Source organism: Lepisosteus platostomus, chromosome 4, assembly GCF_059453375.1.
Source record: "Lepisosteus platostomus isolate fLepPlt1 chromosome 4, fLepPlt1.hap1, whole genome shotgun sequence".
Classification (NCBI taxonomy): domain Eukaryota; kingdom Metazoa; phylum Chordata; class Actinopteri; order Semionotiformes; family Lepisosteidae; genus Lepisosteus; species Lepisosteus platostomus.
The window spans coordinates 19,955,093-19,965,329 of record NC_142614.1 but is presented as its reverse complement, the minus strand read 5'-3'; the positions used below and the strand labels follow the sequence as shown (position 1 = coordinate 19,965,329).

Here is a 10,237-nt window from a genome sequence, read left to right as displayed (position 1 = left end):
TGTATATTAAAGCAATAGGTTTTTAATTAAAATATTTTTATTAATAGCATTATACCTATATTTTAATAACAATATATGTGATTACAGTGAAACCAAAATATTCTTGATTATACTATATTCTTAATTAAGTTCACAACATAACAAAAAACACTTGGCATATTTTAAGTCCTGCACAATGGCACAATATAGTATTGATATAGAAGCTTTATAAAGCACTGAAACATCATTCCTATGAATATAACCTTATACAGAAGAAGGACCTCACACCTGAAGAAGGCTCCATGGCCGAAACGTGTTTCCTTTCTTCTTTTTTTCAGCATGGAATAAACCTATTACTTGTTCCTTTGCAGCCTACGCATGCTGACGCAGCTACCCACCTGAACTATACAGTAGGTATGTTCCATACATAACTTACTATTATTTTTTTACTCATAAAGACACCTGATTAAGACATTATATACTGTATAAAAAGTACTTGAACTTTAAATATTTTCCAAAAGACATTTCAACAGTATGAGCACACACTGTTTTTTCACACAAGTCCTTCTTGTCCAATGTAGTATTACCCTAGCAGTATTCTACAAAAGTTTCTGAAAGTCATAGATCTGGTCTAGACATAAATTAAAATGCATTCACAATAACAAAAAAGATTCAAGACAAACAGCTAACCTTGCAGAAAACTCTCTAACATCAATCTTTTTGTCGACCTTAGGATCATGTCAGACAGACCTGAACTTTAAACAAGTGACTCTTCCTAACCTTGAGATACACAATAATGTGTCTAACCTATTACCTTAGCTGCCATCCGGTAGCTGTGCAGGGGCTTCTAATCTCCAGACAACAGACATGATCTCATCTCTTGCTTGGACAAAATAAGGAATGATCTCAGGTTATCTCCAGGTAGGATATGAATAATGCTGTATCCTTCTTAATAGTTTTATTAATAGAACTCTACCTTCTCCTAAAGTTCTTAATGTGTTTAGTGTTTAGTTAGGACTGTTCACAGTCAATAGAAAAAAGGAGCCATATAGTAGTGCTGCTTGCTCCCGGTTCTTAGGTTAAATTCTGGACTGGGTTGCCTTCTGTGTAGAGTTTGCAGGTTAGCTTTGTCTGACCAATGACATGCTGGGTAGGTTCATTGGTGTCTCTAAAATGCATGCATGTGTGCCCTAAGATGGGCCTGTCTTCCATGGGGGAGTCTCAATTTGTGTCCTGTGTTTCCTAGTCAGGATCCGAGCTGTCGTGACTATCGAGAATATCTGACTTTCTGATACCAAGAGGACAGCCGGAAAAAAGGAGCCAATTCTTGTACATATGAAAGTAAAACTAATTTAGCATGGTATAGTTGCTTTGTGATATTAATGATTCTGATTTTTAGATTTCATTTTTTTTAATAAAATGAATGATCTAATATTTGTAGAGCAGCTTCTTGGGGCTATTTAGGGAAGGTGACATTTATACACTCATAAATGTAAATGTGCTATATATTAGATTAAACATAGTGTTCTAAAAAATGCAAGGATATTCTAAAACAGTGTGATACTTTTTTGCAGAAATAAATATTAAAAGATACTGTACATTTCAGATGAGAACAGTAAACAGACTGGAAAAGTGTATTGAACTGTATATAAAGTTTAAAATAGTTAAAGTTTTATAAAAAGTATTCCAACACCTTTATAATATATCTAAACATACATATATATTTTGCACTACATGATGATTCAGCTTCATGCAGGTGTGATGATGCTTACTCCTGTATATGTTTCCACAGTACTGCTTGCAAAAAAAGATGATAAAGTGTTTATCTAAAGATAGAGCATATAGTCAGTTTGGATTAATTGTGTAATTTCCTTTCAACTTGAACAAAGAGCAACTGTTTAAAAGTGTAAAAAAAACTTCAGTGAATTAGAAAAACAGAATGGGCAGAATTACAGCAATAAACCATATATGAACTCTCTATTCTCTAAGTTATCTAGAAAAGCGGGTACCAGATGTCAATCACACAGAACACCTCCAGGAAAAATTAACTGGAATGAAAAATCAAGAAATGCTCCCACAGACCACCTCCAAACTACTAGATGAATAGCAGTTTCCCTGCAGACAGGTCAAAACTGTCCCTTTCTACATAAACACTTCTAGGACTAAAGAAATTGAGACCACATGTGAAAGTTCATCCTACTGTGATAAGTCTGATATTTTATTTTCATACACTCAATTTGATGTGCAATACTTTCTTCTATAATAAAGTTCCAGAAATCAAAACTTTCAGAAGAGAGGTGTACTGTGGATACTCTAGAACAGTTAAAGTACTCTAGAATGCAGAGAATCCAAACTGATGGTTCCTGTACAGTGTAAAGTGTGCAGTATTTATCGAATTAAGGGAATTGTTAGATAAGTTTGTTATTTAGAGGACACCATCTGAAAGAATGCCAGATGGACCTCACAAAGCACACACCCTCCTGACATCCCTGTGCTGCAGTGTGTGAAATTGATGCCTATAGGCACATCATCCTAGATATTACTGTATCTTAGTAGTTGGTTTAAGTTTTACTTACTTAAATGACATCTAATTCTAGAATGCGTTTCAAAAGAATCCGAGAAAATTCTTGTACACTTTTGCAGAAACGTATTTTCAGATGTATGTTAGGTGAACTTCGAGGAAAAATAAAGGATAGGAATCAGGTTGAATTCAGCACATGGCATATTATGTTATGTGAGAGCGTGCAAGAGACAACACACTAAGATTTTGTACTAACTGGATGTATGATTGATATAAAAAAATGGAGACATACCTACAAAATACTTTATATTATAGGAATAAAAAAGCTCTGACGTTCAGTGTTTAAGAAAAAAAAAGACAAATCTCATTTATTAATGAGTAACATACAGCTCTTTTTAGCATTGCCCCCCCAAAAAATCTGCCTTTCACAACAAGGACACTACATACAGTACCAAGTTTTCACATTGTATGTGGTCTATTCATCAGGAACTGAACAAGCAGTTTCAAAACACTGTCATTCCACCCTATCACATTCCCGTCCTTCACACCCTCGTACAGACGCATACTTTCTGTGCCCCAGCACACATTTTTCCTGGGGTTATTTGAGTCAGTCTGTACAGTAAGGCCCAGCGTGTTGAGCTGGTAACAGAAGAATGAAAAATGAAGACCATCTGTAATTACAGCTTGGGACACAAAGGGACGCGTCACGTCTTCATGGCTCCAGAATCCTAATAATGCAGAATAAACAATTTAATACATAACGGAATGAGAGTATGATGATTAACATAAAGCATTTGTATTTTACATATAAAGTAATGCTGACACTTGAACATTTTATTGGGTACCATCTGGTATCACTTCAAAAACATGACCTTTCTTCATAAAAAAATGTTTCAATATTGATGTTTTGGTTACCTATTTTTAAAAGGTGAAGTAAAATTCCTAAGACCCCAAGCAAATGGTATAATCCATGCTAATATTTCACAACATAGTACTTGGTAATGAGAATAGGTTGGTCCTTCCTTTTTTCAACACGCTGCAATCTTGCAATGATTTATTCAGAGGTCTGAAAAGGACTCAAAACCTATAGCCGCTTACTAGATCAACGCCACCAACAAAAACCCCAGCATTCCAAATTACCTTACACGTTTTCTTACGCCTTCCCATTTCAAACGACTGGAAAGTTGTACATGATTTAAGGTGTATTTAAGGAGTTTAAAATGACTAAGGCTGGAGTAATTTTTCCTTTTAGATAAAGGTTCTCAAATTTTCAGAAAATGTGTGCAAAGCTAAGAACCTATTTCCAAGTGGTACAGCATTTGACCTGTGAAAAGTTGGTTTACAATTTGTTCCAAATGAGTATATGAATGTAAAAAAAAATATTGGGGGGGAATTAGAATATAGACACCTCTGAATCTTTTTCAATTCTGTTTTTCTACATACTCCAATGCACTTCATTCTATTACCTGTTCAAGCAATTAAAAGAAACACATTTCAGATATTTCTACAAAAGCAACGATTTGAATATGAAATTTAAAAAAATCAATACATTTAAAATTTTCTCAAATCTCAGTAGCTTAAGTGTGTAAGATAGTTACAAACATTTCTTCCTCTGCAGAGCATAAATGACACCAGATGTTTCACTGCTAATATTGTGTTCAGTAGGTGGCAAACAGCTTCAGGGTTTTTGAAAATATTACACAGGTCTACTTCATACAGTATGTGCACTTATCAGTCAAAACTATACCCACCTTGATACATAGCCTGAGCTCCAGTCCAGGCAAACAGGCTAGCAATGGCATTTGCCCGCAAACCAACTTCTACCTGGTCAGCAAGGTTGGCCTTGGCTAGCTTGTCTCTCCTCAACCTGTCCCCAACAAGGTGGAATTGTGTGTGGCCATAACAGCATGGATCAGCCACCTTCGACCCTGTTATAATGAACCATTTAGTGGGTATTCCATGCATTTTCATCCTGGCGGTATGAACTTTTAAAGAGTACCTTTCATCTTATTGTATAACTGTTTTTCCCTTTCTTCATTATGATAAATGGAACTTCTTCAGTTTGGCAGGTTATTCATATATCAGATCTTCACTGGCATGACACATGACACATGACTAATCTAAGTTTCTAATTACACTTGAAGTGGATTCTGGAATTTACAAATAAGAAACTACATCCTGGTATAAATGCTGCAGAATCCATTTTCAGAAATCACCCTATTCTGAAGTGTCTAGGACAATTACAAGTGTAAATTTTGAAGTTATACTTAAAAGCTACCTGTGGCAAAATATGAAATGCTATGATCCATCTGAAGGTGCTATTTCTACATATGTAAAAGAAGGTAGAAATGAAAAAGAAAAGCAACACAAAGGAAATTAGATCTCACTTAATAACTATCCTCTCATGATGTGCTCTTCCACATTGTTTTTGTCTAAATTAATCCCCTAACATTTAAATGCTTTAAAAGAAAAACTAACATTTTTCAGCAATATGAAAGTAACTATAGAAGGTATTAAACATACATTCACAGTAGGGTCCTTATATATACAAAAAGAGGAAGGTCTATACTGTATCACTATTTTGATGCTTATGAGCAATTTAACTTAAAATAAGATTTTATTTAAAACAACATACATTACCTATGAATATATTATTATCATACTGTCTTCTGAACATTGGCAGTAGGTCTGGTGCAAAATGTATCACTGGAACTTCTGCAGAACCTGATTCTTCCAAAGGCAAGAACTAAAACAAGCAAGATATTATGTAACATCATACCTGGAATGTGCAAAAAAGTATGCATAACAAAATAATTTGTTAATTTTTCAGTAGCACACACTGTGAAAAATAAGGGAGAAGTTCTAAAGAAAAATGTAAAAAATAAACTAAAGTCATAATCCAAAATATTCATGCAATATTAGCAGTTTAATCTATCAACCACTTACTTGATACTTTTTTGATGGATAAATTGGGTTTTGCCTGAAAATGTATTTCTTACAAAGTTACCTCTTACTATTATCAATAAAGAAAAGTTAATTTGTGCTTCTAATTTAAATCACTTCATTGTTTCACAAGCACTTATTACAGTCAAAAGGTGCATTATTAACATATTCTTATTAAAATTACTTTATCACTTAAGAGCTTTTCTTTCAATATTTCACAGCTTTAGAATTCTGTTAATCCCATTTCCTCACAGCTACCACCTCGACACTCCCACCCAAGGAAAGAGACACAGCCAACAGTCAAAAATGGGCTTCAAGCCATCTATTTTCCACTGCACAAATTCATGCTATAAACAGCCAGCCTGGTGTGTGGAACCAATAACTGACAGCCCCTGAGATAATGCTAAAAAAAAAAAAAACTCAGTGGACATTTACCAGGAAGCTATACACCCCTTCCTTGGCAAGTGTGGTTACAGTTAAATAGTACATCCAGGATTTGAACCAGTGATATCTCTGGATTTGAGGGTATAAATTGGACTCAAAAGAGACTTGGACATTTTCAGATCAGCTGTTTGGAGGCCCAGTAAGATAGATCGGTATTGTTTTGCTCAACCTATTTTTTCATAATTCAAATCCCAATACCAAGCATCTGTGCAGAGCACAAATCTAGAACAAAAGAAGCATCCGAGTACCTCTGGGAGTTGCTGGGGCACTCGTAACTGACTGTGTGGTTGGTCATCAATCTGAAATCTCACTGGATCAACTCGCCCACGTCGGTGCCCGCGAGGAACAGTCCTCTCTCCTCGCATCCAGTAGAAGTTCACCTGAGGGCCAAAATCTACAGGAGGAAACAGCCCAAGAGCATTTATTTCAAGTGATGAAAACTTTAGAATGTAGTTTACTGAGGTCACATAACTGCCTATTTAACATTAATATTACAGCAGCAATATCATATCTAAAACCAGGTACAAGGCAGAGAAGAGATAATAAGAAATAATGGAAAATTGACGGTATGATCAAATATAGAAAAAGGTATGACACGCAAATGATTCTGTTTTTAATGAAGTGTCATTTAAAGGACTTTGAGGTTCTCAATCCATTATCTATACATCATTTTCAACATTATAGAGACAGTAAATATAAATATAACAGCCTTCTTAAGGAAAAGCAAAAATCTAACTGTTCCACATTAAGCACATATTGGTTAATTGATGTTGAAGAACATTGCCATGTGACTAAAGTCAATAAAAAAGCTGGACATCAACCACAACTTGAAGAAGCTTAAAATAGCTGTAGGTGTAAATGAAAGAGTACCACACACGCGTCTTATTAAATACAACACAATAAATAATAACAATTAATGTGAGGTGTTCAGAAAATGTACTTACCTAGGCTTGACACTTTCAGTACTGGGTTGTGTTTAGCTAAAGTGTTGGTAACGGCAGACACCATGTTTGATAGGAAAGGCGCAACGAAGTGCTCTTGTTCTCTTTGCAGAAAAGGCCTTCTTTTCTTGAGATAAAAGTTCTCCTGTAAAATTGCATTGCACACAAGGGATCGAAGCTCGAAAAAAACATCACTATCAATGACATCTGCCTCTTTCAACTTATTGCCACTGTCTACACTAAATGTCTTAGGGAGACCAGGCAGGTATGCCGTCTTGGTGAAATGCTGATACCATCTGTCTGCATTCAATGCAAATGTCTGTGGATAAAGCACGTACTTCTTTCGCTGAAATTTGGTGAGGAGCCTAAGTTTTTCTTGCACCGTCGCTGCAGATCGTACTTGGTTGATAAATTCTTCTTCCCTCAGTTTCTTTGCCGATTTACTCTTTGCCGTCCGAGACGGAATAATAGGAGGGTATGCAGGCTCCCTAATTGAAGGCTCTGTATGTAAAACTCTTCTAAAAGTCCAAACAAGCCCTCTTTTTAAGGCAAACGGTTGCAATGACAACCTACTGGACGCCGCCATTTTCCCGGTGATAACAAATTCTCGCGAGATGCGAGAGTCATTATTTTACCTAAATCTTAGATTGAAGCAACAGTGAACCAATCAAAGCGTACAGTGCGACCAGGATCTGTTTGCTGGTCAGCCAATCTGTAGCTCCTGGAGGAGGAAGCAGACTGGTGTTTGCAGCACTATCATGCTGGGGTTAAAACTCGGGACAAATTCACTAATTGTGTCAACGCGGTGTTTGAAAATAAATTTGATTAACTTCACCGCTTTACTGCTTGCACCTAGGGTTAAGGGCTATGTTGAGGTATGACGAAAAGTTTTTATTGTGAAAATGTATTTTGTACAGGCCATAGCTTTTGTACTTGGAGCTAATAAGTAGCAAGTTATATTTCGCAACTTAGAAATAGAACTTGTGCAATACCTAAATTCAGGTATCTACCTTAAAACGTATTCTAAGTGTTTTCTCCATGATATTTGGAAGGATCTGCAAAACCGTGACCTAAAAGTCACATTCAAGCTGGAGGTGAAAATTTTAAGTGCCGTGTTTTCCAGGTTAATTACATGTGAAATCGTATACACTAGTACAAGTAAGCACTGAGGTACTGTACAAATAACCACCTTCAATAAAAATCACTTATTTCAAAATCAGTCGTGTTAATTTGTAGAAATAGCGCATTTGCTGTATTGTGATCTTTCAGTTTGTTTTTGTTAAAGCGACTTATGACAACATTTAAAATAAATAATGCAAAACTTCCATGTAAAAGAAAACCTTTTAATTTCATACGTGTGTTACCTTCTCTGTGCCAGAGAGGGTATTGCGCGGGGACAGGCTCAGATGAAGTAACAAAAGCCCGTCTTGCTGAAGAAGCCAGGAGAAAATATGGAAACCCAGCTTCTACTATCTTCTCTAAAATCATTGACAAGACCATACCCGCGGATGTCATTTACGAAGATGAGAAGGTGATGTGCTCAGAAAAAAAAACTGTTCGTACTGTACATTGACCTATTCAGTACACTGTCATAGAACAACCAGTAAGACACTATGAGAAACTTGAGGACCATTTAAAAAGGCACCAACCAGATTAGGTTTAAAAGCAATTTTCCTGTAACAGGGACAGTCTAATTATCATTATTATGGGAAATATACTTGTCTTCTATTAAACGTTGTTTGTACAGATGCATACAAAATACGTGCACTCAAAGGAAATGCCATGTAGATTCTGTCATAATGATTTAATCTTGTTTTTTATGCTTATATATTTAAGCAATAGACTATGCATTTAGTATCTAGGAAAGCACAATTATAGTTCTAATATTTTTCAATGCATGTTTTCCCATTAAAAGCAGGACTGTTTAATTTTGTAATTAAAATTAAGGTAGGATTATTTTTGTAAAATAAAAGAGAAGCTACAGTGACATCCTGCAAAAATGTTTCAAGGGGAAGCTTGTACAGACCAAATGTTTTGTGGTATAATGTGCTGACATTGTATTCTAATTTTGTATGTGGCAATTATATACAGTAAAGTTCTGTGTTTAGAGATTACCAAACTAGCCAAATTAGATGCTGTTCCAGTGCAGGTTTGTTGAACTAAGCTAATTGGGACACTGTAATGGTTTTTAGGCTCTCGGCATCCGTTTTACAATTTCAATGAAAATCAAAAGATAAATTAATCCAAACAATGATTTTTGTTTTAATTTGCAGTGCCTGGCATTCCGAGATATAAGTCCGCAGGCTCCCGTGCATTTTCTTGTCATCCCCAGGACTCCAATCCCAAGAATCAGTGAGGCAAAAGATGATGAAGCACAGGTAATATTTTCAGTTCTGACAGTAGAGGCAACAGAGGCCTTAAGCTCAAAGGCTTGTAGGCCCTGTAGCTTAAAATATTGTACTATTTTAAGATAAATTTCAGTACGTAGAAGTTTACTTAATCTTTAGAAATCATTACAAGCCACCCTAAATGCCCTAACTGGGAGTTTCTCCAGGACCAGGGTTAAGAGACAACTGGAAAAACATTCATGTAGATGTAGAGAAAATGCTAAACTCTTACCCATGACAGTAAAGTGCCCCTTCCTGTTTCTTTCTATTCCTGAGAGGAGAAATACACCACAGTAAAATAAAGTGGAATATACGGTTTCACAAGCAGAGAGTATTTGTTAGTAAAGTGTAATGAGCTCAGATTCTCTTCTTTTACATATCTGTGCGTGGATGTTTTTTTCATTATTTCCAGCTTTTAGGTCACCTCTTGGTAGTGGCTAAAAAAGTGGCAGCAAAAGAGGGATTGCGAGAAGGCTACAGAGTGGGTAAGTGGAAAAAATGGGAATTACGTAGATTGGAGTTATTCTTGTGTGTCACAGTGAACATTATGGTTTGTACTGTAGGGTCTTCTCTCCAGACAGATGTTGCTTGGTTTTTCATTGCTTATATACTAACTCCATACTATATGCAGCCTCAATAACAAATTATTTTTCCAAGAATTTAAGGCATATTAAATAAAGTGATTTTTTTCTTTGTCTTAATTTTTTTGTGTTTACAGTTATTAATGATGGGAAGCATGGAGCACAATCAGTGTATCACCTGCACATCCACGTACTCGGAGGGCGACAAATGTCCTGGCCTCCTGGCTAGAAGACAGGCCTTCTTAAAACATTCCAGTTGGTGTACTGATATAAATACATATATATTAAGGTAATTATGAATATGGATTGTCTTGTTGTGATTAAACAGTTGTAAGTAATATCAAGCCCTTTTCACATCAGAGTGCCTAGGAGTCATTATAAGCTTAAACACACAATGTATGAGCCACTTACAATAAAGCCTGAAAACCTGTAATTTACCTA

The 10,237-nt window shown here is 35.8% G+C and overlaps 2 protein-coding genes across 2 annotated transcripts; one reads left to right on the top strand and one right to left on the bottom strand.

The window, feature by feature from the left end:
- Positions 1-2,841: 2,841 nt before the first annotated feature.
- mrps30 (mitochondrial ribosomal protein S30) lies at positions 2,842-7,444 on the bottom strand. The gene is made up of 5 exons (XM_088628908.1): positions 6,832-7,444; positions 6,136-6,281; positions 5,141-5,246; positions 4,252-4,428; positions 2,842-3,228 (listed from the first exon to the last, which is right to left on the bottom strand). The coding sequence occupies exons 1-5, from the start codon at positions 7,412-7,414 to the stop codon at positions 2,960-2,962; spliced, it is 1,281 nt and encodes a 426-aa protein (XP_088485034.1). The 5' UTR covers positions 7,415-7,444; the 3' UTR covers positions 2,842-2,959.
- A 92-nt stretch (positions 7,445-7,536) lies between these two features.
- LOC148672913 (uncharacterized) lies at positions 7,537-10,237 on the top strand. Its single transcript, XM_088628909.1, has 5 exons — positions 7,537-7,703; positions 8,207-8,359; positions 9,102-9,206; positions 9,628-9,700; positions 9,934-10,237. The coding sequence occupies exons 1-5, from the start codon at positions 7,587-7,589 to the stop codon at positions 10,023-10,025; spliced, it is 540 nt and encodes a 179-aa protein (XP_088485035.1). The 5' UTR covers positions 7,537-7,586; the 3' UTR covers positions 10,026-10,237.

Bases quoted from the DNA above. Each gene is read 5' to 3' on its own strand.
- mrps30 (XM_088628908.1), bottom strand. From the start codon at position 7,414: ATGGCGGCGTCCAGTAGGTTGTCATTGCAACCGTTTGCCTTAAAAAGA. The intron at 6,282-6,831 runs GTAAGTACATTT...TTCCTCCTGTAG, and splicing joins ACTGAAAGTGTCAAGCCTAG to ATTTTGGCCCTCAGGTGAAC. The intron at 5,247-6,135 runs GTACTCGGATGC...TGCTTGTTTTAG, and splicing joins TGCCCCAGCAACTCCCAGAG to TTCTTGCCTTTGGAAGAATC.
- LOC148672913 (XM_088628909.1), top strand. From the start codon at position 7,587: ATGCTGGGGTTAAAACTCGGGACAAATTCACTAATTGTGTCAACGCGG. The intron at 9,207-9,627 runs GTAATATTTTCA...CATTATTTCCAG, and splicing joins CAAAAGATGATGAAGCACAG to CTTTTAGGTCACCTCTTGGT. The intron at 9,701-9,933 runs GTAAGTGGAAAA...TTGTGTTTACAG, and splicing joins GCGAGAAGGCTACAGAGTGG to TTATTAATGATGGGAAGCAT.